General features: G+C 34.5%; 1 protein-coding gene across 4 annotated transcripts in view; it reads left to right on the top strand.

Moving 5' to 3' along the window:
• LOC136849301 (protein FAM76A-like) overlaps positions 1–19463 on the top strand; it is a 54729-nt gene extending 35266 nt beyond the window's left edge. For 2 of the 4 annotated variants that reach the window (XM_067122640.1, XM_067122637.1), the window contains 4 exons: positions 717–795; positions 1510–1575; positions 14445–14588; positions 17417–19463. In XM_067122640.1, coding sequence (XP_066978741.1) covers positions 717–795; positions 1510–1575; positions 14445–14588; positions 17417–17647 — 520 coding nt within the window. In that variant the 3' untranslated portion in view covers positions 17648–19463. The remainder of the gene's footprint in view (positions 1–716; positions 796–1509; positions 1576–14444; positions 14589–17416) is intronic. The other 2 variants (XM_067122641.1, XM_067122639.1) reach the window with 1 other exon arrangement.
• Positions 19464–23936: the final 4473 nt, after the last annotated feature.

Genomic DNA, 23936 nt, shown 5'->3' with positions numbered 1-23936 from the left:
CAGTATTTTTAAGGGGTTCATGAACCCAAACCTTTACCTGTTTGATACTGGCATATACACAGTGAGCTAGTTTTGCCTGTGCTGTTTAGTACATAAATACACGGGGAACTGATGTTTTGACATTGGAATTAAGTATGTATATACTGTATATGATTCCATTTTCTTGCTCTCCTTTCAAGGCTAATCTGCTTAAACTTATTATCTAGGCCTCACTTGATCTTGTGGATCATAACTAAACAGCAACAATACTTCCCTTGTCACCATTCTGTCAGCTGTCTCCCTTCCTAGCTCAGCTATGTTGTTTCTCTTCACCAACACAATCAGTCTTCAGCTTCTCCTAATAGTTTTTGAGGGGAGAATAATTAGTGTAATTTTGAGAAAAGGAAGGTAGAGAAGTTTTAAATAGGAGAAAAAGTCTTAAGTATTTGAGTGATGGGAAAGTAACTAGTTGAATGGCCCAGAAGATCATGGAGAAAGGACATGGAAGTGAACAAAATATAATCGAATGTAAAAAACTCATAAGACATTAACTCTGTACAGTGAAAGTTTGAAATTACACCCCTTAAGTGATAATTGTATGTTGATAGGTTTGAGGTGCCTTGAATGTGTTTTATACCCTTGCTGTTTTAATGAAATTTATTATCAGCTTGGCTAATAATATACATTCATTGTGACATAATTTTACTTTGAATTCATGAAACAATATTTGCTTACAGACCAAAATTGAGTGGCCACAACAAAAGACCAAACAGACCAGATGTAACCAAGATCCCACAGGAGGAGCCACAAGCAAAGGTATTGTGAGATCCATGAGTTTGCTACTCATAAGGTTGTTGAGTTTGTGTAAGACACAAGAAAATATGATAAAGTAGCCTGTAGACCTTTTATTTCAGTGTGGTATCAATTTCACAAGGTATAAGTACTATATTTAAAAAATAAGAAACGATTGTTTTCCTGTAGCCCCTGTTCTGCTGTGCAAGTTAATTTATAACCTTTTCTGTTGAATTTAAAGTGGTTTTATGTTTTCGTTTTGGTAAAAAATAAAAGGGTAATATTAATGCCATGCTTGAGTGAAAGGTTTACTTTGGTGTTTACATACCAAGTTGAAAAGTCTGGTAGTTTGCTTGTGTTATTCCTTTGAAGAAGGCTCCTTTAAAAGAACTACTTACTTAGATCTATATAGAAATTCTAACTTCATCTGTAAAATATACATACAGAACTTTTCTGATACATCATCTCCTCATCATAAGATATTACAGTATATTTTCATAGCTTGCAGAATCAAGATTTTTGAGGTGAGTCTCTTCCACAAGTCTTTTGATTCAAAACAGGAAATTATAGGCATTTCAGAAGCAATCAAGTCACCTTAAGTTTTAAGAGAAAAAGTTTTGTAAATGCTGATAGGGGAATATATGAAGTTTATTCTGATTGAAGTATGTGATGGCTATGAGACTGATGTCACATTTCCCATGTCAACACTTATTCATAAGAGTCTTTTCATGTTTTCAGCAAAGGTTATATGATTCAGACAAAGATACACTCACAATGGAAAAACTTGACAAAATTGATTTTGGGGTAAGTGTTCAAATTTGTAATGGAAGTAACAGACATTCAAATGTAACCAAAGGAGAAGTTCATTCTAGCCTGCTGCACTTTAACCCTTTCGGCAAAATTCCGTGGGAGTCGTCTGGATTGTTTATCAATGTACCTTTAAAAAAGCATGAAGTGAAGGGAAATCGATAGAATAGCAGTAGATGATTTTACAGCCCTATGGAAATATTTTGAGTAATATTCAATTATTAAATAACTCCCATTATCCTAAAAGGGTTAGAGTTTACAATAAAAAGGGAAGAATATGCTGCTAGTGTTTAGGATAAGGGGAAATTCTGAACATTATTTTATTTATTTTAAAGCATAATTTCCGTATTGGATCTGATTAGTTATTAAGTATATGTGGATGACATGGGATATGACTTAAAGTTCTTTGCTTCTAAAGTTATTGCACTCTTAGCTACCACCACAGTTTTGGTTCATCATTCAGCATATTAGTTCCATTTTTATAGATTATACATTTCAGCTATAAATGGCAATGTATATTCCAAAGTTGAAAAGCATTATTGATTTTGTAGAGTAAGTAATTGTCAACTTCCCTTTAAAAAAATTAAAGGGAATCTATTTTGTCTCAATTTTGAAGGGAAAGGTAAGTTTTTATTACACATTTCTTTCACTCTTTGGTCAAAACTTTTATAAGTAATGGTAAGTTATCCATTTATGGTAAATTTTCTTTGTATGTACAAGGGCAAAGACCTTTTAAATGGCCAAATATAATTTGTTTTTATATTAAAGGAACAAAAACAAGTCAATAACAGTCAAGAAGTGAAAGTTCTAGCATCAGTTTTTGTTTGTATGTATAGTATGTGGTTGTGTGTAGATTCATGAAGAAAAAATAAGTGCAAATTAGGAGTTGAATGCAGATAGTTGACACTTCTTAAACAAAAATATATTCCTCTTTACTTCAAGGGACCAGGAGTGCCCTGGGTATGATACCATTTTCAGTTTTTTCCCCTTTGAACTCAAAAGTTACGGGATGTAAAATTCCTCAGAAATAAGGAAAAATTTTTTGTTGGGTTTAGATGTCATTGGTGTCAATTAATTATATGAAAATCTGTTGACATTTAGAATGGTGGCTGGCTTACTGTCTTCTTTGGTAATCTTTAGGCACATTTTTAATTTTTTCCTATGTGGAAGCAGTTGCCACTGGGCACCAGGCAGGTCCTTTTGACATTGCTTGCTGTTATTAAGTTGGTAACGAAAGGTTTCATCTAGGGTGAAAACTATACCATATCTCTCTCTCTCTCTCTCTCTCTCTCTCTATACGTCGACTAAAATTGTCTGTTGGGTGCCGAGTGGACGTACGGTATGTCGACTACAAAAAATTTCAACCTTTGGTCAACTTTGACTCGACCGAAATGGTCGAAAAACGCAATTGTAAGCTAAAACTCTTACATTCTAGTAATATTCAATCATTTACCTTCATTTTGCAACAAATTGGAAGTCTCTAGCACAATATTTAGATTTATGGTGAATTTTTAAAAAAAACTTTTTCCTTACGTCCGTGCGCGGTAACTCGGCCGAAAATTTCGTTAATTCTTTCGTCATTTTGTCGTAATTTTTGCACCATTTTATATTAGCCGTTACATAAAGTTTTATATATGAAAATGTGCGCAATTTCATGTAAAATATAACAAAAAAAAACAACCCATGGTTGTAGCTTTTATCAGTTTGGAAATATTTTCATATAAATCACGATGTGCCAAAATTTCAACCTTCGGTCAACTTTGACTTGACCGAAATGGTCGAAAAACGCAATTGTAAGCTAAAACTCTTACATTCTAGTAATATTCAATCATGTACCTTCATTTTGCAAGAAATTGGAAGTCTCTAGTACAATATTTCGATTTATGGTGAATTTTTGAAAAAACTTTTCCCTTACGTCCACACGCGGTAACTCGCCGAACATCTCGGAAATTCTTTCGTCACTTTGTCGTAATGTTTGCACCGTTTTATATTAGTTGAACATCTCGGAAATTCTTTTCGTTACTTTGTCGTAATGTTTGCACCGTTTTATATTAGTCGTTACATAAAGTTTTATATATGAAAATGTGCGCAATTTCATGTAGAATACAGCAGAAAATAACTCATGGTTGTAGCTTTTATCAGTTTTGAAATATTTTCATATAAATCACGATAAATAGAAAAAACTCTACCATTGGTCAACTTTAACTCGACCGAAATGGTCGAAAACTGCAATTGTAAGCTAAAACACTTACAGTCTAGTAATATTCAATCAATTACCTTCATTTTGCAACAAACGGGAAGTCTCTAGCACAATATTTTGATTTATGGTGAATTTTTGAAAAAAACTTTTTTTATGTCCGTGCGTTACGAATTCATGCATCATTCTGTGATAATATTTTCTCTGTGTTGCTTTGATCGTTTTACAATTTGTTATATACCAAAATCATCGCAATTTAGTGTACAATACAAAGAAACAAAAAATAACTCGTTAGCTTTAACCGTTTTGCTCACAGCGTGATTTGTATACAATTATATATGAAATTTTTTTCATGCTGTCATATATTTCAATATTTATATATGATAATGATATTTTTTTGAATTTCTGATGGTTGCATACTAAACTTCAGGCAATGACAAAAAAATGAGCCAAAATTGAACTCTTAATCTTGAAAACTAAGCGTGCTGTGATTTTTTGAAAAAAAATAAAAACTTATTTTCTGCTTCGGCACTAACTCCCGAACGCCGCCGGCATACGACAGACACTTTTGTAAATAGAGGCTCGGTGTTTAAGGGTTAACAACTACAATGAAAGCAAACCAAAGCTCAGATAATATTGAGATTGCATCAGAGCAGACCTAAATACTGCTGTATTTTTCAGTTTTTTTCATATGAGAAGGTGAACTACATTGCAACAGATGGTTGAAATTTTATATTCATCTGAACCTTGCTGGGTGTTGTATGCAACATCTGAGGTACACACTGTAGGCATAAAATGAATATAAACTGAAACAGGAATGATGTATAGTACTGTGAGATTAAGACAGGAATGATATACATTACTGTAAACTTGACTTACATGCACAAACAATAAAAAAGAACCATCTTTTGTTTGTTGCCATGTTGATGACATTCCCTTCAAACTTGATCAAATGCAATGTATTACCAAGTAATAAATGACAAATATGAATGCTTAATTGCAATATATGGACATAATTGAAAGAGAGAATGAAAGGGAAAATAAAGTCTTTACGAGGGAAAGCTTCATATTTTCCATTTTTAAAGTATTTTAAGGCATGTTTTACAATCTTTTAGGGATGCATAATTGGTTTTTGTAATACCTATAATCATCATTCAGGTGCCATATCCCCAAGGACGTTGGCAATCATGGCTCGCCACTCCTCTCTATTTATGGCGCTCTGCAGCAACTGAGCTGCAGACATTCTTCCTCCAGTTATTCTCACCAATCCATCCATATATTTTTGTCTAGGTCTTCCTCTCGGCCTCCTTCCATTGATTTTACCAGTGAGAGAGAGATGTTCAAGTTGAAGCCAACAGTTCTCTCTCAACACCTACTCTCTCTAATACCTTCTCATTAGTTTTCCTGTCTGTCCGTGATATTTTCAGCATCCTTCTCCAAAACCACATTTCTGCAGCCTGTAACTTCTCCTCGTCTGCCTTCCCCAAGGTCCAAGTTTCACATCCATACAACAGTACAGACCAAACGAAACATTTCACAACCCTCCTCCTTAGATTCATAGATATTTTTGAGTTGGTGACTAATTTCTTGATCTTTCCAAATGCATCTTTTGCCATGGATATTCTCTTCCTGATCTCTTTTTCGCATTTTCCATCACTTGTGACAGTGCATCCTAAATAAAACTATTGGTTTGTTTAACTGTTACAGCATTAATTCTTATATCTGTTCTTGGGGGGGATTTCATCTTTGATGATAACCATAACTTCTGTTTTCCTAATATTTATTTATTTATAAGCTTAGCTTAAAATAGACTGATAAACCTAAGCAAGGCTAGTGCAGTACATAATTGTGGTAAAACAACAAAAATAATTGTTGGTTTTTGCTTTTAAAGAATTTATAACCTGTCCATCCTGAGTAAGAGTTTTTATTCATAAATTATGCCATGTGTTATTCCCAATTTTGTCTTCAGCATCTGACGTGCATCACAAATTGTTTGACAAAAACTTGAGTTCTATTAAATTTCTTGCCCCTGATCGTGATTATTATGTCTGGCACCATCATTTGGTTTGTTCATTGTGGTTCCTGCGTATAATTTTTCATAGTTTTGATTTCCAAGACTATACTATCAACCATATATTATTAGAAGTCTTGTCCTTCCATAACTTGATTGATTATGGACATAATTTTTTTTTTCTTTTATTGGTTGCTGTGAAATTACTCTTAATGGTGTAAAGCCCATTTTTGTGTCATTTTGAAGCAAAATACCTGTATGGTAGAAATAGGAAAGTGACACAAAGTTTGTCAAATTTGAATCTCAGAGGGTTAAATGAGGCTCAGTACCACAGCTTTCTGTAAGTTTTATTCTTGTTGTAATCATGTGGTTAAGAAATTCAAACTCTTTGAAAATCCTTTTTTTGCTGTGTTGGTTAACATGAATATCACGTGGTAGTTATATGTTGGTTACATTATTTCCTTTATTTTGTATTTTTACAGCCCCACCATTTTTCTTTTTACAGTATGTTCCATACTTCAATTTCCTTTTCTCTACTTGCTGCTTTTTCTATTAGGGCTCATGGGCTTGCAGCATTTTACTTATCCAACTAGGTTTACAACTTAGATTTTAAAAGTAATATGGTTTTGTTGTAAGCCATTAGGAATGCATCTTGATTTGGTATATAACTTATGAATTTAAGCTGGTATAGGCTATGCTACATGAACTTACCTTAGCCTAGGATAGTCTTGGGAAATTTGCATGATCCAGCAAGCAAGGACAGGTTTGCCCCTCAAATTAATAGAAATTAGTGAGAATTTACTTGTTTTGTGTATCTAAGAAATGGTATCACAGGGGAATACTCATTATTACAAAATATAAATAGAGCAAAGGATTTACCAAAAATGTAAGAGAGAAAAAATGAGAGGAGGAGGCTAGAACCATGTTGTAATGGAAGGGCAGGGCATATAGGGGTAAGAGCAGTTTTGTTACTTTGATGAGATATCGTATTGTGAAGTTGATAGAGAAAGGACCAGTAAGAGGAGCAACAACGTACATGAAGAAATTGGACTTGATATAGAAAGGACCAGTAAGAGGAGCAACAACATACATGAAGAAATTGGACTATAGTTCAGGAAGAGCATCTCACTAGTAAATAGAACTAAATTCTAGATGTGTATAGGGAAAGTAATTCTACACACAGCACAGATAAGGTCACATAGAAATAAAAGGATACTTTAATTGGATAGTTAAAATGCCAAGATTCAACACTGGTGGGTGTGTTGAGGAGATATTTTTAGTAATTAGGAAGTTATTGAGAGATTTAGTGATTAGAAACTGGAAAATGATAAAGGTATCAAAATAGTAGAATGGTTTGGACAGGTATAGTAGGATGGTTTTGACAGGTGAGAAAGTTAAAGAAAAAGTAAATAAGGTAGTAACAGTATGTAGACCTACAGGATATAGGAAGGTACAGAAAATGATGAAGATCTAGACCACATGGGAGAACAGACAGGACGTGTGCAAGACTGAAGAAAGTGGAGAGCACTCACTTCCCATCCCACCCATAAAGAGAAAACTCGATTGAAAATGTTAACAATGATCACATGCAGTGATTTTAGATTTCCTATGCATTAATATTAAATTAAAAGGTTGTAGTATACAGTAATGTGGCTGTGGTAGACTGGACTAATAATTCATAATAATCTTTCATGAACTTAATTTTCTCTTATTCTATTAATTTCTCACATCTGAGTTATCAGAAAAGATAAACACAAGTATAATTGTAAAAAACAAAATGCTTTCCAAAACAAACCCTTTACTTTATATTGGCCCTTACTGCATCACAGTACTCTGGATACTCCACTAAAGAAAAATCCAACCAGTTCCATCTGGCTGAGGATACATCTGAGCTCCTATGGTTCCATGAGATCAAACTTTAGTAAACAAAACTTTTGAAATTTAAGTCACATGTGACAGCTGTTCTCATGGTCATAGCAATATTTCACCCTTATTGCTTCTTGTAAACTTACTTTTGAAGGTATAATGTTGGTTTCATTGTTATTTTGGAGCTGAATACTTATTCTTTACTTTAGTAAATTTAAAATTAGATTAAAACAAATATCTACTGATGGCACTAATTGACATCATCTGGCCTTGATGTTTCATGTTGTGGACCAACTGCAATGGACATAAGTGGGAGGACAGGAGTCGATACTTTGAGTAATTGGTGTGTATTGAAGAGATTAAAAAAAATTCCTATCATCACAAACCCAATGTTTTACATTACCCTTAGTAGCTACTAAGTGGAAAAGCTTTCTTACCTGCAGTCCTATGGGATAAATAAGAGAAAACTCTTGGAGTAAGGTTGCTTGGTACTCAAAATGTTTTGAGAATTAAGAGAGTACTGTATTACGAATTGGACTGGTGTCATGGAAGTAAAACCGTGGATGATGGTTTTTGGTTGGTCAGCCTGATACAACAGTTAATTAGCCATCAGGGGTAACAGCCAGTGAAGAGGACTGAACATGAAATATGAGGAAGCTACCAGTCTGGAAAGAAGGAAGATAAGTCTCTCTATCCCTCAGGGACTGAAAACTTGGTTATTTGCTACACCATGGATCGAGTTGAAAGGACATTAAGAAGTCTGTGTGTCAGATCACAAAGTAAAATCTCAAGAAGGGTGATGGAAATATCCAATAAGTGAAAAGTACATTAAAAATTATTTGGGTTGATACATTAAAAATTATTTGGGTTAATGGCAACCTCATAAAGTAAACTTTGACATATATATTCTTCTATTCAATAATGCATCCAATAATTATGTTGTATGCTTTGTTATGTTCATTAATACTATTATTATTAACACTACATTATTTTATCTAATTCAGCCTGGGAGTGGGTCTAACCTTAAGAGCCACCTATAAAAATACATTTTATAATTTACGTATAACAAGGTTCTTACTCTTTTTTTTAAAAAAGAGTTCTATGTATTCTATTATGCTATTCATGTCAGGAGCAGACATTCTTCATTTTCCACTTCATTCTGGAGCTATAACCCCCCCCCATTAATATTTGGGCCATCAGTAAAAAGTTGTTGTTGAATAATTTTTTTTATATACAAACTTTTTACATACACTTTATTTCCCTCCTTTCTGCCACGTCCTTGCTGTGAAAGGTGCAGTGGCATTACTTATGAACTGTCTTGAAGCGGGAACCTGCCAGTTTGCCCACACAGGCGCAGTACACTCACATGTTGGCAAGTCGTTCTTTGGAGGATCTTAGTTTTTTATTGATTTACAGATTTTAGGCATACATGCCAAGTACTGGGGCAACTAAGGCCATTCAGCACTTCATAACATCCAAAATGGACCTGAAGTAAATGTTTTATTTCAAAATTTGATGTAAGAACAATTACATATTAAAGACACACATGGGCAAAATTTTATCATTTGCTGGGTTAAACTAAATGAATCATTTAAAACTGGCAAAAGTAATACACCTTTGACTATTGATAAATCAACAGTATCCAGCAGTATCATAATATAAAGCAACTGTAATAGAATATGGTAGTTAAATATTATATAACAATCAGCATGAGACAGCCCTAAAAAGCTTAAGAGTCAATGCAAAATGAAAATCACAGATGCAGCTACATGAATTATATCAAAATAAATTATACCTGTCTAGAGCATCAAAGAACCTTTTTCTACGTTACCTGATATCTACACCAGTGTAATAAAGTCCGGGCAAATTGCAACAAAGATGAGAAGGTGAATATCAATAAAAGGCATTACACCACAAGCAGCATAAGGACAAGTATGTGGTAACACTTTGGGAAAGCAATATACTCTACACAGAGAAGAACACTGTGAAATCAACGTACAAATGGTGAATAAAGAGTACAGTATAAGAAAACTCTGCAGGCTTCAGCAGAGGATAAACAGTGAAGAGGATACAGAGTTACAGTGGGAAAAAGAGGAGGAGGCTAAAAGGCGTGGTAGTGGCAAAGAACACTTGGAATGAATGAATTCAGAATCTCTACACAACAGAAGGAAGAAAGGAAAATCTCTACACAATAGAAGGAAGAAAGGAAATGTTCAAGACAGGAAAGATGTAAATGATTTGAAATGGAAAACATAATGAAAGGTGAAAATTATGCAGTTAAGAAAAAATAAGGGAGTGGTTGGGTCAATATTCTAAAAATTGGCCTAATGAAGAGAATTGGTAACAATGGGAGGATGTTGACATGACAAAGGGACCAAGAGAGAATGCGAACTCCTGAAAATGAAAAGTGGAAAAGCATCAAGGCCCTCAATTAACATCAGTAATGTGTGTTGGTTGTAGTAGAAGTTCCTCTCACACCGCTGATCAAAATTTGATACCTTTACAACATCAGAACAGTGTAATCCTTATTCTATAACCATGGATATGAAACAACTAGAAGAGCAGTCATTGAGGTCTTGAATAAACAATGATGTACTGCTGCAGAGATCTTCAGAAAATTCAGTGTTGAAGGTAAACTGCACAGGGAAAGGCCTTGAACACCAGTTGCCAAGGAAAACCAAAACATGGTAAATTTTTTCTGCAATGTCAAGGGGGGTGATTTTGCTAGATTTCCTTGAGCACGGTACGGCAACAAACAGGAAGTACTACACTGCATCATTCAGAAACTTAAAAGCAAAAAGAAATTTTTAGTTGACCACCTGGAAAATATGAGAGTCCTCTTATTGAGCAGAAGAAATAAGGCATCTATTCCTCTAAAACAGCAGAGACATCAGTAGTTAAACAAAAAATTATTTGCATTTGTAACTACAAATTAAGCCTCTAGACTGGAGTATGGTGGCAGAATTATACCCCAAACGAGGAAGTTACAGCAAGATGTATCCAAAGACTGAAAAAAAAAGACACTAAAATGATAGAACATAATGAGAATGGTTCAGGAGCATTTGGTCAGAAAAGTAATAGGTATGTAAAAGGGCATAAATTATTACATAGCCTCAGTGGAAATTTATGTGATAAGTGCACAAAATAGAGGACACTTGAGAGAACTTCTTTCAAATCTAACAGTGTGAAGGGAAAGTCTTGATACTAACGCTAAGAACAAGTGAGCGAGACTGTTTCAGTATGAATATAAAGTTATTGCATTGATCAGTGAGTACTGTACAAGAATAATTTAAAATACATTAGAAAAAAAATAAATTATCAAAGTTTTGTTAAAAAAAGGATCCTAGTCATAAAGTTTATAACTGAAAATGGGAATGTATTGCTGAGAAAAAGTTGAAAATATATGTCAAAATTTATTGTGCATAAATCTGAATCTTTACTCTGGAAAACTGTAAAGGACTTAAGTAATGAAATGATATAGAACAGAGCATCTCATCCTCACTCCCCATCACCAAATGACTGCAAAAAATAGGCCTGAATTCACTAGAAAAACTAGCTATTGTAGTAAATTACATGAAATTAAGAATATTACGCTAGACACTGCTCCCTCTAAGGGATAGTGCCATATGTGCACCTCAGGAGGTGCACTGTAGGCAATAGTTAGGTTCCTTTGGCCCCTAGCTGCAACCCCCTTTCATTCCTTTTACTGTACCCCCATTCATCTTGGGTATATTTCTTCCATCTTACTTTCCACCCTCTGCTAACAATTGTTTCATAGTGAAACTGTGGTTTCCCTCCTGTTACATTTTTAAAACTTGTTTGCACTCAATTTCCACTTCAGCACTGAATGACCTCATAGGTCCAAGCACTTGGCCTTTGGCCTAAATTTTATATTCCATTCTATTTCATAAGAATCTGCTATTCAGTGGTGCAGATTGTGTAGGGAATACAGTGGAGATACACATGGTTTTTAAATATAGATGATATTTGTGTTACATTAAATTTTAAGAGCCATTGTTGTACAACTGAAAGAAAAGTTTTTTAATTTATTGTAGCTATGGTTATTTGAATTTTTCAGTGCAGAAAAGTTGGCTAATTGACAGGCATTCTCTGCTTCTAGTTTTTGTAAAAGCAAAATGCAAATAATGGACCAGAGAACAGGACAGTACCCTGTATGAGAAATTTCAAATGATTGGGAACACTTTTTTTTTTTTTTTTTTTTTTTTTTCAACATGTCATTCCACATTGTTCTGTAATCTTCCTTCCGCATTAGATCATATATCCATGTCAGAAAAATTATCTGTACTGCCTGTTTCCTATGATCCAGTAAGTATGTGTTTCTAGATTTCCATATATCTCCCGGAAATATAAAGTGCACAATGTTTTTACACAAAAGTAAAACATGTATATTTAATTTTTACCGAGTTTGCTTTGTGTCAGAACTACATTATTGTGCGTATGTAAGGGGGTGGTTACCACTTAGTGCAGTATGGCACAGTGCAGATGGTACTCAAAGCTGTTTGTAGCTTTGGTACCAGCTAATTTCTTTATGCCTTTGTTTTCCCCTCTTTCTCTTTTGGTGTCCCTCCTAGCTGTACAGCTTCATTCTGTCAAACTGCAGTTTTTACTTTCACTTTTGAACAAATCTTTTGGGAAAGCTTATGAGGCTAGAAATGTGAATCTGTGGTCTATGTAAACTACCATAGTTAATAATAATAATGATGATAATAATAATAATAATAATAATAATAATAATAATAATAATAATAATAGTACTGTAGTCTTTATACTCATAATTTTTTTTCTAACAACCAGATGCCACACTGGCTAAAAATTAACCCTGTTTTGCAAGACAGAAGGAAAACAAAATTAAAACTGCTCAATTGGTATTGAGTGATAAGAATCGCATGTGACTAGGTATAAAGCCCTTATCTTTGCCATTGTAGCCATTGGTGTTGCAATAAGTCACTAACTTAATAAATATTTTACTATAAAGATAAAATTTATCAAAATATGGTTATACACTTCCAAGTAAAAGCTAGTCTTTTGAATATATGTGCTTGGGTGCTCTCAGGTAGAAGTACTGTTAAAATTGATGTATGCCTATTGTATTTTTGTTATGAATTAGATCATTCAGTGGTACTGCAGTGATGAAAAATTGAAGATAATTATCCATATGAGGTTTGTGAGGATTTTTGTCCTCTGGTATTTGTACAGTATTACATATATAGAACTATTCTATAACTATTTCATGATAAATAAAAGTTTGTGGTAAATACAACTGTACACTGGTTTTTTAATTCAGAAAGAATCAAAAGCAAAAAATGTATTATTGTAACTTTATCTGGAGAGTAGCATATAAGGTATAGGATTGTTCTTTATATATTATGATTTTTGTCTTTTCATTCTTGTAGTGAATGGGCTAAGCCTGCCATCAGCACATTTTTTATGCCATAGCCGCCGCTGTTCGTTCCTCAAAGAATCAAGATTCTTGGAGGACTAACAGCAGCTATCAAAAATAGGTTTTTCTTATGACAAAACCTGTTTTTTATGGAAGTTCTCCTGTAAGTAAATCTGTTGTCATAGCTTGTTGAATGCTGTATGAGAAATGTATTTAAATGTTTTACAAAACATATCGAATTATGGGACTCCTAACAATAGTTTAAAATTAAATAACTGAATTTAACACTAACCCTCTTTAAGATGCCAAAGTCTGGGGCAAACAGAAATTTGTTTGTTTACTAGAAAACCCACTCAAGTTTTGAGTCTCTACACTATATACATTAATCTTGTCTATGTCTTCCAGACAATGTCTTCTATTTTTTGACTTTCCATCATGAGTGCAAAATGGTGAACATATCTGATCCTGGGATGACAGGCCTGAACATTACACAGGCTAAATCTAAAGCCTGAGCAAATCATTATGTTATACATGGATTTCTTTGAAGAAACAAGCAAGATAATTGGATAATTGGTACAAGAGAGGATAATTTAAAATAAAACCTAACTAAAGACAATACCAAACAGTTATAAAATATACTGGATGTAAAAATGAGTTGAAACTGAAATTTTTGCAAAAATTTGATACTTGGTGTTATCCAAAAATGCAAAGAAAGTGTAACTACTGTAAATAGACAGATCTCGTTGGCATGGAAGCAGTGTTTATTTTTGTATCCCATTAAACAAGTCACATTTAGTCACATTTGTATTCATATTTGAGTTGGCTCAAATATTTGTCCAGGAATGTTCTACATTTTACAAAATTAAAAAAAAATTTTTTGTTTCATTGCTATCAGTAATTAAAAAAAAATCACAAAGATCATATGCAAAAGACAAAACACAATACCCTATGGCTTTACTAATGATTGTGCGTGTACATAACATTTTATTTTTATTCCATACACTGTGACAGTTAGGGATGATTGTTGATAACAGAATAAAATTAGATAGCTCTTAAGTATATGAAGTATATACTGTTATTTGGGGAGAAGTTTGAGGATGAATTTTCAGATTCTTGGCAGCCTTTATGAGCATTAATGAGCTGCTTAATAGCCCATGTCTGGCTGAAACTGACATTATGGTAACTTTAATTAGTGTGTATTTGACCTCAGGAAAAGATTTAAAGTGGTTTGTTTCTTATATTACTGAAATGCACAATTCAATATTTTTTATGTTTGAAAAGACCTGAAACCACAATTGTCAGTACTTTATATTCTATTCAGTTTAGAGCAATTCATGTTTTATTTTTCATAAAATGTTCTAATTTGTATTTGAATATTTTTCCCTTAATAGGTATCAAGAAATTCTGGTCAGGTGAGAGATGATCCAGGAACTGCTGATCAGTTGGTTCTAATAACTCAACTCAGAGAACATATTGCAAATTTAGAGAAACAGCTTTCTGGGAAAGATGCTCAGCTTCTAGCCAAAGAAAAACAGGTAAACTTTAGTGTACGACATGTGAAACCCTGTTTTTTTTTTTTTTTTTTCTAATTATTAGCATGATTGCTCCTTTTAATATAAAAAAAAAGTGACTGGGCTATGCAGAGTTCTTGCAGGAATAATGTTATAGTTAATTAATAAAATATATAAAATAAATTTGTCACTTTCACCAGATATGTAATAGTACATTGGTCTCTTCAACATCTCCAGTTCCCCAGTTTTTGAATGTGCATATAATTACGTACAAGCATTGGATCCACGTGTGGAAGAATGAAGAAACCCTACCTCCTGTGGTGAATTTCCAAGCCACACCAAATAAGCTAGAGTGAGATGAACCCAAACCTTTCTTCTACCAAGAATTGTTTAAGGTAACTTCACCCTGACCTACATGCTAGGGTTTCAATCCAACCACGGGAGGCTGGGTTTCTTCACTTGTGGCTCTTGTCTTGAGAGGTTTTTAGATGTAGCTACGAAAAGGGGAAACATGAGCATCTCCCAAGCCACTTTTTGTGGAAAAACTTTGGCCAGGCACAGTCTCATTATGCTTTCCCAGCCAATCAGCTTACAGTGTGTATAGAAATTTTACTCCACTACAGGCTTTTGTTTCTTTTTTTTCATTTATACTTTCGCTCATATCCCACAATGAGTTTCCAAAAGGGAGAAGAATGGAGGCTTGATGAACAGGAGATTTTCACTAAGAAGTTAGTTAAATTAATGATGAAAATAGCAAAGAAACCACTTAGATTCCTATAACAAAGCAAAAGAATGTGGCAAGCCCGAAGTCATGCCAGTTCTTTATTTGCATAGGACTGGAATCTAGGCAAGAGATACTGTACTTCAGTGAGAAGACTCAAGTATGTGAAGACAAGAGAGGCGAGTCCAGCATGCAACGATGGATATTTTTATTGTATAACCAAGTAAATTACCAAAAAAGTTTTTACAAACTTTTAGGTAATGTATGGGGGATTGGAGCTTCCAGGTTAATCTGACCAGGCTAATAAAATCAGAGGTTATTGGTCATTGTCCTCTAAAGGACAAAGCGTGGAAGAAATTCAGGATGAACACCTTAACCTACATGATAAAATATAAGGTACATTTGTGGTTTATATATGAGACTGGCTTCTTGAATATATTCACAGTTCTGGAGAGTAGGGTGAGGAATGTGTTGGAGAAAATAATAGAGACAAGCACAAGTCTTCATGATGATCAAGATCAAAGGGGACACAAGCCCAGGCTGAGAGTGACCACATAGAGCCTCTTGAATGTTACTATCACTGTACTTGTGTACTTTACTCCTGACCTTAATATCCACAAACTTTGATCTGTATTCATTCTACTTCAGTTATAAGGAAGGCTTAATTATGAAGAAAGAGAGATTTGCTCTCATTAATTGAGATTGTTACATAGCAGTGAAATGTCGAAATCCCACAACAGTACTTCAGCCCATTCCTTTAAGTTCTCTAAGCTGAAGGATTTGAAAGATCTCCATTGCATTGTGCCTTTTCAAAGGGAGATTACTACAGGAAGATCTTCATTGATTACTACAGGAAGATCTTCATTGATAAAGTATTGCAGATCCCAGTCAACAGAAGCAATAGGATGACCATGTAGTCAGGTATGTTTAGTTCTCCCCCTCCAGTGCCAATTTTGCTATATATACTCAAGGGGTAAGATTGTTTGAATTAAATGGCAGTTGTTCATGCATTGCTTCTACAAGGTAAGCTGAAGGCACTGTTTATGTCGCCAATTAAGGATATTAGAAATCTTGGTAAATCAAAAGAATTCCAACCTTAGTGGTATACGTCTTAGTACCGTATACTGTGCATGATGAGAGTGGCTATATTCTTGTTCCAGTCTGAATTTTCTGGCTTTCAGGTCTACAGTGAATCATTATATTATATTTCCATTTTAACATTCTTCATGTTCGGAGGCTATTAAGGGGAGCCTCTAGAATTTATGTTTTTACTGATACGTAGTTACAACCAGGATTGTAAGACTCTGGGAACACAGTTATGTGGATAGTATACTCTTTTAAGTGTTAATAAAGTAATAAAAAAAGTTTCTCACAGCTTCTGTCTATTTATGAAACTTATTTTTATAAGCCTGTTTTAATTATTGGGGCTAACACTTATTATACAGTACTGTCACAGTGCTATCACAGCTGTGAACTTTTATTTCAAAGCACCTAAGGTGATCCAGCTGATACAGATAACAGCATTGGTACCCCAGTTGTAATAGTAAGATGGCTTACTAGAAAATAAAGGATTTGGGGAGTTTTTGTTGTGGCAGTGAAAACTAATATATGTGGCTAAAGGAGGAAAAAGGTTTATTGTTATGTATACAAGTTGTGGGTTAGGAATTACCAGCTGTAACATTGAAGAAATCATTATGCTGTAGTCGTAATAAAATTAAGATTTAATGAGTTATTTTGAATCACATGTTTGAACACAGACCTTATGATAATATACCTTAAATTTACAACATAGTTATAAAATGAATCATAGGACATTTGTTAAGAATATACCCATAAGTTAGAATTTTATAGATTGGTTGTAATTGTTTAAACATGAACTGGTTACAGTTTACCTGTGAGTGATGTTGAGGACAGTTACTTCACTTTTGTGCATGATTGTTAGAAAAGTCTGGTATTTCACTATCCTAGTTCAGTTTGCAATTCATTTGCCATGTTTTATCACCTGTATGTTTTGATTGTTTAGACCAGCCTCACAAACATACTAAATAATTTGCTTGTCTAATAATGTGCTGTGATATGCAAATTTTTTTTTTTCAAGTTCATTAAATTTCTAATTGGATAAAATTTTCAGATGACAGAACTTAAAGCTTCCCAGTTCACAGTGGAACAGGAACTTCGTCAAAAGATGAAAACTGTAACCCGTGACTATGAAAGCAAGGTGGAATTGTTGCAGAAGAAAATTAGAGAACAAAGTAGAGAGATTGCAATTTTAAGTAAAGGCAAAAAGAAAGGAGAAAAAGGAGCTGCCCTTTCAACAACTGATGGAGGTTCTTCTGGAACTGATAGTCCTTCAGTTGGCTAATATGGCTATTTGGAGATATAACTTTATATAGAAATATGTATAGTGTAGTTATAGAGATGTATAAACTGACTTGCAAAAGTTATGGGCTGATCGTTTTTAAAATAAAATGCTGAACAACCCTTGTTTAAGTATTTACATTATTTTGGTTGCCTTTTTTTTTTATTCAGAGACAATGCCTTTTAAGATTTTGTTTATTTTATCAACATGACAAATTGACTCTTTGTTTCTAGAATTTTACATAAAATGTATTTTTTATTTTAATAAGAAAATATTTTAATGTCTCAGTTTTATTTATACATGATTGGTATCATTAGTAATGCAATTCTGCCATGCATTTTATCTTATAAAAAACTACAAAATCTGAGAACTTGCTTGACTTCCCATAGCCTGCGTCAGGGGATACATAGCAAAATTAGGATGTGAGCAGTAAATTAGATCTTGTAATTTTCTTTTTGGACAAGTAATAATATACTTGAAAAAACTGTCAATAAAAATTGTATTTTTTTTACATATGTAAATTTACACAATAAAAATACTATAATAGTAACTTTTCTTATTAATGCAAATCTATCAGCCAGCTTCCAATACAAAATTTATTTTGGAAGGTAAATGATTAGCATGCCTGTGTATCCAACACTAAAACCCTTGTTAAATTGAAAGGATATGATATTTTGTAACATTTTTTCTGTAGAACAACTTGCTACATGACGATGTTCATTTAGCTTTCCATTAGTTAAATACAGATGAGAAGGTCAATGTGTAAACTTGAACATACTGAGATGTAAACGTCAGTTTTTATCCATGGCTTGGGAATTTGTTATCAAGTGAAAACTGACTATACTTACTAACCCAGTATACCAGTTGCAGGGACTAATGTGGTATTAGTGTTTTACTACTATATTTGAAAAACTATTGCAGCAACTCCTTGATGTACTTTAGGGGAGTAAGACTTTTCTGTTAAAAATGAGTCTTAGTGAAATCTCATTGTATATATTTTTCATTTTTACTTCATGTTATTGTGTAAGTTGTGGTTAAGCAACATACATTCTTTTGTATTAAACTTTGTCTTAAAGTGTTTCAAGAATTAATCATGAAACTGTATCTGTGAACAACTTTCTCGTAGGATATATTAGTTTTGATACACTACACAGATGTTATAAACTTGTCACTGAAGCACCAATTTCATTATCAAACAGTCCTTGTAATTATAGTTTCATGTATCAATCGATCTCATTAGTTCAATTGTGCAATTAACATTGTATTACTAAAATAATGTGTTGGTAACTAAATATTTACTGCATATGTAACTGAGAAGAATCACTTTGCTGAGACTGAAATATTAAATATGATGTACATATATAGTATTGCTCTTGTAAGTTGAAACATTTGTACCATAATACTGTATCATGTACCTTTCACCTATATTTAGTTAACAAAATGCCTATGAAATTAGTTCTAAAAAATAGTTTGTAGTCATATTTAAAATGTTGTAGATGCCAAGTGATGGCTTTCCAAATGTGATAGTAGATGATTTTTATATAGTTAAATAGGGAGTATGTTCAACTGTGAATTATTTATATCTTTTATGCATTCTTCCGTAAATGATGTCCACAATGATGTGAAATAATAATGGTAATAACTCAAATAGCTTGTGTATTACATTTACAAAATGTTTGTGTACAGCAGTTTGAATACCAGGGTATTTTTTTTAAATGTCTCTCTTTAAGTTTAGTTGCTTTTGGACAATGAAAAACATTTCAGTAATGAAAGTTACTCTATGATGCCTGAAAAATTACCATTATAGTTATCAAGAGGATAATGAATTTTCTTTGACCCTTTGTTAAAAATGTTTTTATGACAGTAAAACTGTGTGTGCAGGAACTTCACAACATAAATGCTTTTTGACACCTTTTCAACTGTCTTATGGATGTCTACTATGTTTTGCTATAGGCCAAGTGGCAAAGTACAGGGAAGTGTTTTCTTGAAATTCGGTTTTCAAGTATAACAGTTTATTCTGAGCTAAGTTTTCTTTATACACTATTTCATTTTCCAAATATTGAGACTTTCGTGAATTTTGAAACTGCAGTATGCCATCTTAAAACTTGCCTTGTGTATTTACTAAGGTAAGTACTGCACTTGATGCATAAGCATTCTGAGAGAATTACAATGCAATGCATGTCAATTACTGACTCCCAATCAGTTTACCTTGAAAACCATCTCATTTAATGAAATTAGTCATGCACATCTATTTGTGGTGGTATACCTTTGTACCTGATGGGAAACGTCTCCATGCTCATCTGTGCAAGATGGTCTACCTTTGAACTAAGTTCAACTGAAATGTCTTCACTTGTCGAGTTGCAATGACAAGGGCAATGCAAATTGTTCCTACAGGGATACAAACACTACAGTATTGTAGTTCAACTCGACTGTCAGTGTCTACGGGTAAGGGCATTTTGGTCCTTGCTCTCCTGAATAACAAATATTTCGAGCATTTGAGTTTCTATACACGATGGGTGGAGATTAGTTACAGAGAACTTTGGATATCTGTTTTCTTTTTCAGTTCTCGAGTGGTGATGGAATTACGTTCCATCACCTACAGAACATTTGTGTTCATTGTGCTTTTCCCCTAAATACTTCAAGAAGTGATATATACAGTGTTTCTTAGTACTCCTTCTTCACTTGGCACTGGCAGTTCCTCATTGGCCTTGGGCCGAGGGGGTTTTCCAATCTACTGTTTCTCTGATCAAAGTGCCATGAGAGTGATCCAGCACCCTTCCCTTTTAGCCTCTCATTTGCCTTTACCACTGAACAGTACTATTTCTGCAATTTTACACTGGAATTCTCCAGCAGCTTCTGAGACTTGACTTTTTTTTGCAGGCCACAATGAATTTACATACCACTTCTTTCAGCAAACCTCCTTCAAGGGGGTTAAAATGTTTTTTATGATTAATATCATAAAAGGGGGACTTTCCCTGCTCAGAGCTTATACCCAGCAGGTTTCAGACTGCCTTTTGCCTTAAGCCTTAGCACTGTAAGAGACAAGATCTTTCCCTAACTAACCTTTCCCCAAAACTAGTTTCCAACAAACCTGGAAAACTCCAACATGAACCAACCCTGACCCATTTTGATTCCCTTTTGGTGAATGACTGCTACTTAATGATAAAAATCCGACATCATTATGAAAGCAACCAAACATGGCACAATGAATAATTTCCAAGTTACAATGCTGTTACCTAAGAATAAAAGACTAACTAACATAAAAATACACCATCAGACTAACAAAAGGTATAATATTCAAGACTGTGACATCCACCTCCAAGCAAAAATAATAAATTGGCAAAGCCTTCTCAAAAAATTAAAATTTTAGGCCGAAACAGAGAGCTAGACCGTAAGTGCCTACATCTTGTCAATGCTGAATTACTGTAAATATGGGCACACAAAAAATTTATAGAGAGAACAAATGTACACACTTGTTGATCTTGCAACCATGCAACACAATGGAATCAGTGTTAACTGTACTTAAGGCCATCATTCCAGATAGGAAAAAAATTTCTATGAAGTACATGCTGGCACAGCACTAAATGACCTTACCAATTCAAGTGCCTTGCCTTTGGCATAAAACCTACCAACTAGTGTGTATAGAGAACAAGTAGATACAACTTTAGCCTAATGCCTACCAACTAGTATATATAGAGCACAAGTAGATACAAGTTAGAATGGGCATATTTATCAGAGGCAACATTAGAACTGAGAGTCTGGGGCTTCAACAATGCCAGATTCTGAAAAAACCTGCTGCACTATAACACAAGTTAAAATATCTCAAGAAAAAAAAACAGACAAGCAGAGAAGGAATTCCAATCAGGAGAGTTGATTTATGTTTTTGATTGAAGAATGTCATAATATCTGATTATACATAACAAAATTATTCACCCACCGTACAAAATTATTCATGCCTTTAATTAAAAATTTAAACAATCATGTATATTTATTTACAATTACAGAAAACATCCATATCCAACATAAGCAACTGTTTACATGTTTCTGTGTAAAACTATGAAATCATGTGCATGAGCTGCAGCTCTGCCTCCTGATGCCACTGCATTTTTACCAGCACCTAAAAGTGGGACTGTACATCATGGAATACAGCAACCTGTTTGAACATCCAACTAATACTGCCTACAGCTTCCTTTCAAAACCTCTACCAACCTCACCAAGGTAGAAAAGATTTTACTCTTGCTTAGAAAGTCTGTATCAAATATGGGCCTGCCACTGTCAGCTCTCTTGCATGCCCGTATGGATTACATTTCATTTTTTTTTTTTACTCGATATGAAATTATTGTTGATGTAACTGGGAATTAAATGAAGTACAGTACCAGTCAAGATGTTTTTCCTACAGGTACTAAGTGTTATAGACCATGCCAAAGCACAAATTATTTTCTCACACTCGAAGTCTGTCCATATTTGCCTTAAGCACATTTTCATTTAAAATTGTTTATATGAAATGTACTTTTACCATAGATTCTCACCAAGAGCTTACAGCTTCACTGTACTTGAAGCCAGGGGGAGACACAAGGTACCTTAAGACCTTATGTTTAGTCACAGACAACAGGATAGGAGTGAAGAGAGAAAGAGGAAGTGTACCTTTCTACTTCCTGTAATTTCAGCGGAGCAGCCTAAGATGGTAAGGGATAAGAGACTAAAGGATGCAAGCCAGCTACACTTATAAAACAAACAAGGCAGCTGGATTAACCAGTAGACAAAATTTTGCTATGATCAAGGTTTAAAGGTTGCTGAGAAGCAGAGGAAAGGAACAGCTTACTGTACTTGCACACAATGTCCCAGAGACTGAATGCATATACTGTACTTAAATTCAATGCCAATGGCTTCTCTCTGCCCATGTGGGTCCTGGGAAGGCAAGCCAATGGCTCCTCTCTGCCCACATCGGTCCTGGGAAGGCAAGCCAATGGCTCCTGCTGACTCAGCAGATATACCTATGAAGCCCTGAAACCACTCACTTATCCCTACCTCACATGGACAGGGAGGTCATATGCCAGTGAAAATTCAAGAAGAAATTGAGCTAGAACTGATCTCAGGATGAACTCGGTGAAAAGTGCCTGGAAATACCACTGCCCCCAAGACATGAAGAAAGTAATAAAAGGATAGATAAAAATTGTTTAAAAAAAAAAAAGCAGATAACTAGGGTAAAGGATGATTTGTCACAATTGTAGCAGGCATAGCAACTGTGGAGGGTTCTCTCACCTAAGGTGGAACGACTGCAAATGGCATGCGTCATAAGAGGGCTCTGAACCTGTAAGGACTGGTGTGTGAGCGACATACTGGCTGGGTGTTAACTGGTTTATTGGTTGTTCCTTACTGAGATCAATGTACAGAATCTTCGAAGATGTTATTGATGCGTGCGAGCGGTAATGTAGCGTCTACACACAGACAGGTAAAACAGAGATAAAAGGTTCAGACATCTGTGTTTGTGGGCAGACAAACAGATGGCGATATCAAGAGACATGATTAACATACAGTGATGAAACATACATCAGTGGAAAGGCCAGGAAATTCTACATATGGCCAATTGCTTGAGATTCAAGACAGATTAATGGATACAATGCAGTAGCATAATATATGTAAAAATGGAGAGATATTTGGCGTCTTCACAAACAGAAACACACGTACAGTTTGATACAGAAGACTCGTTGGAACATTATGAGTACATGATTAGAATGCTTGCATGGCAATGCAAGTAGCGGTGATTGTACATACATTTAGACAACAATGCTTAGGGAGAACAGACGGAAATATTGTATGGTTGAAATAGCGTTCCTGTAGAGAAAGAAAACGAGACGCTGGCTTTGTCCTGTCCACTTTGATGATGACGATTGACGAACACACGAACACACACGTTTGGAAGAGGCAGCGTCGGGGTTCTTACAAACCTTTCATGCTGGTCTCTGATGGTGTATGTGTGTTCCTGGGATTGTATTGGTGCTTGAAGAGCAAGAGGGATGCTTTAGCAACATTAATATTACTGCCATTGGACAGTGTCCCTAAACAACGGCAACACAGTTAAAGCACAGGGATTAAGGCGTTCAGTCAAATATTGAAAGCCTGTCTTGAGGGACGCAAAACAAAGATTCAGCTTGTTTCATGTCTTTTCACCACATTTAGCATACTTTTGTACACCTTTGCCTTTTAATATCCATGACAAAAACACCATCACTGTATGACATTTGGGTTATATGGCCCAAATGCTGGGACTGCGAAGCCCATTCACTTAAGC

Source organism: Macrobrachium rosenbergii, chromosome 20 (genome assembly GCF_040412425.1).
Source record: "Macrobrachium rosenbergii isolate ZJJX-2024 chromosome 20, ASM4041242v1, whole genome shotgun sequence".
NCBI lineage: Eukaryota > Metazoa > Arthropoda > Malacostraca > Decapoda > Palaemonidae > Macrobrachium > Macrobrachium rosenbergii.
This window is presented reverse-complemented; position numbering and strand designations above follow the sequence as displayed.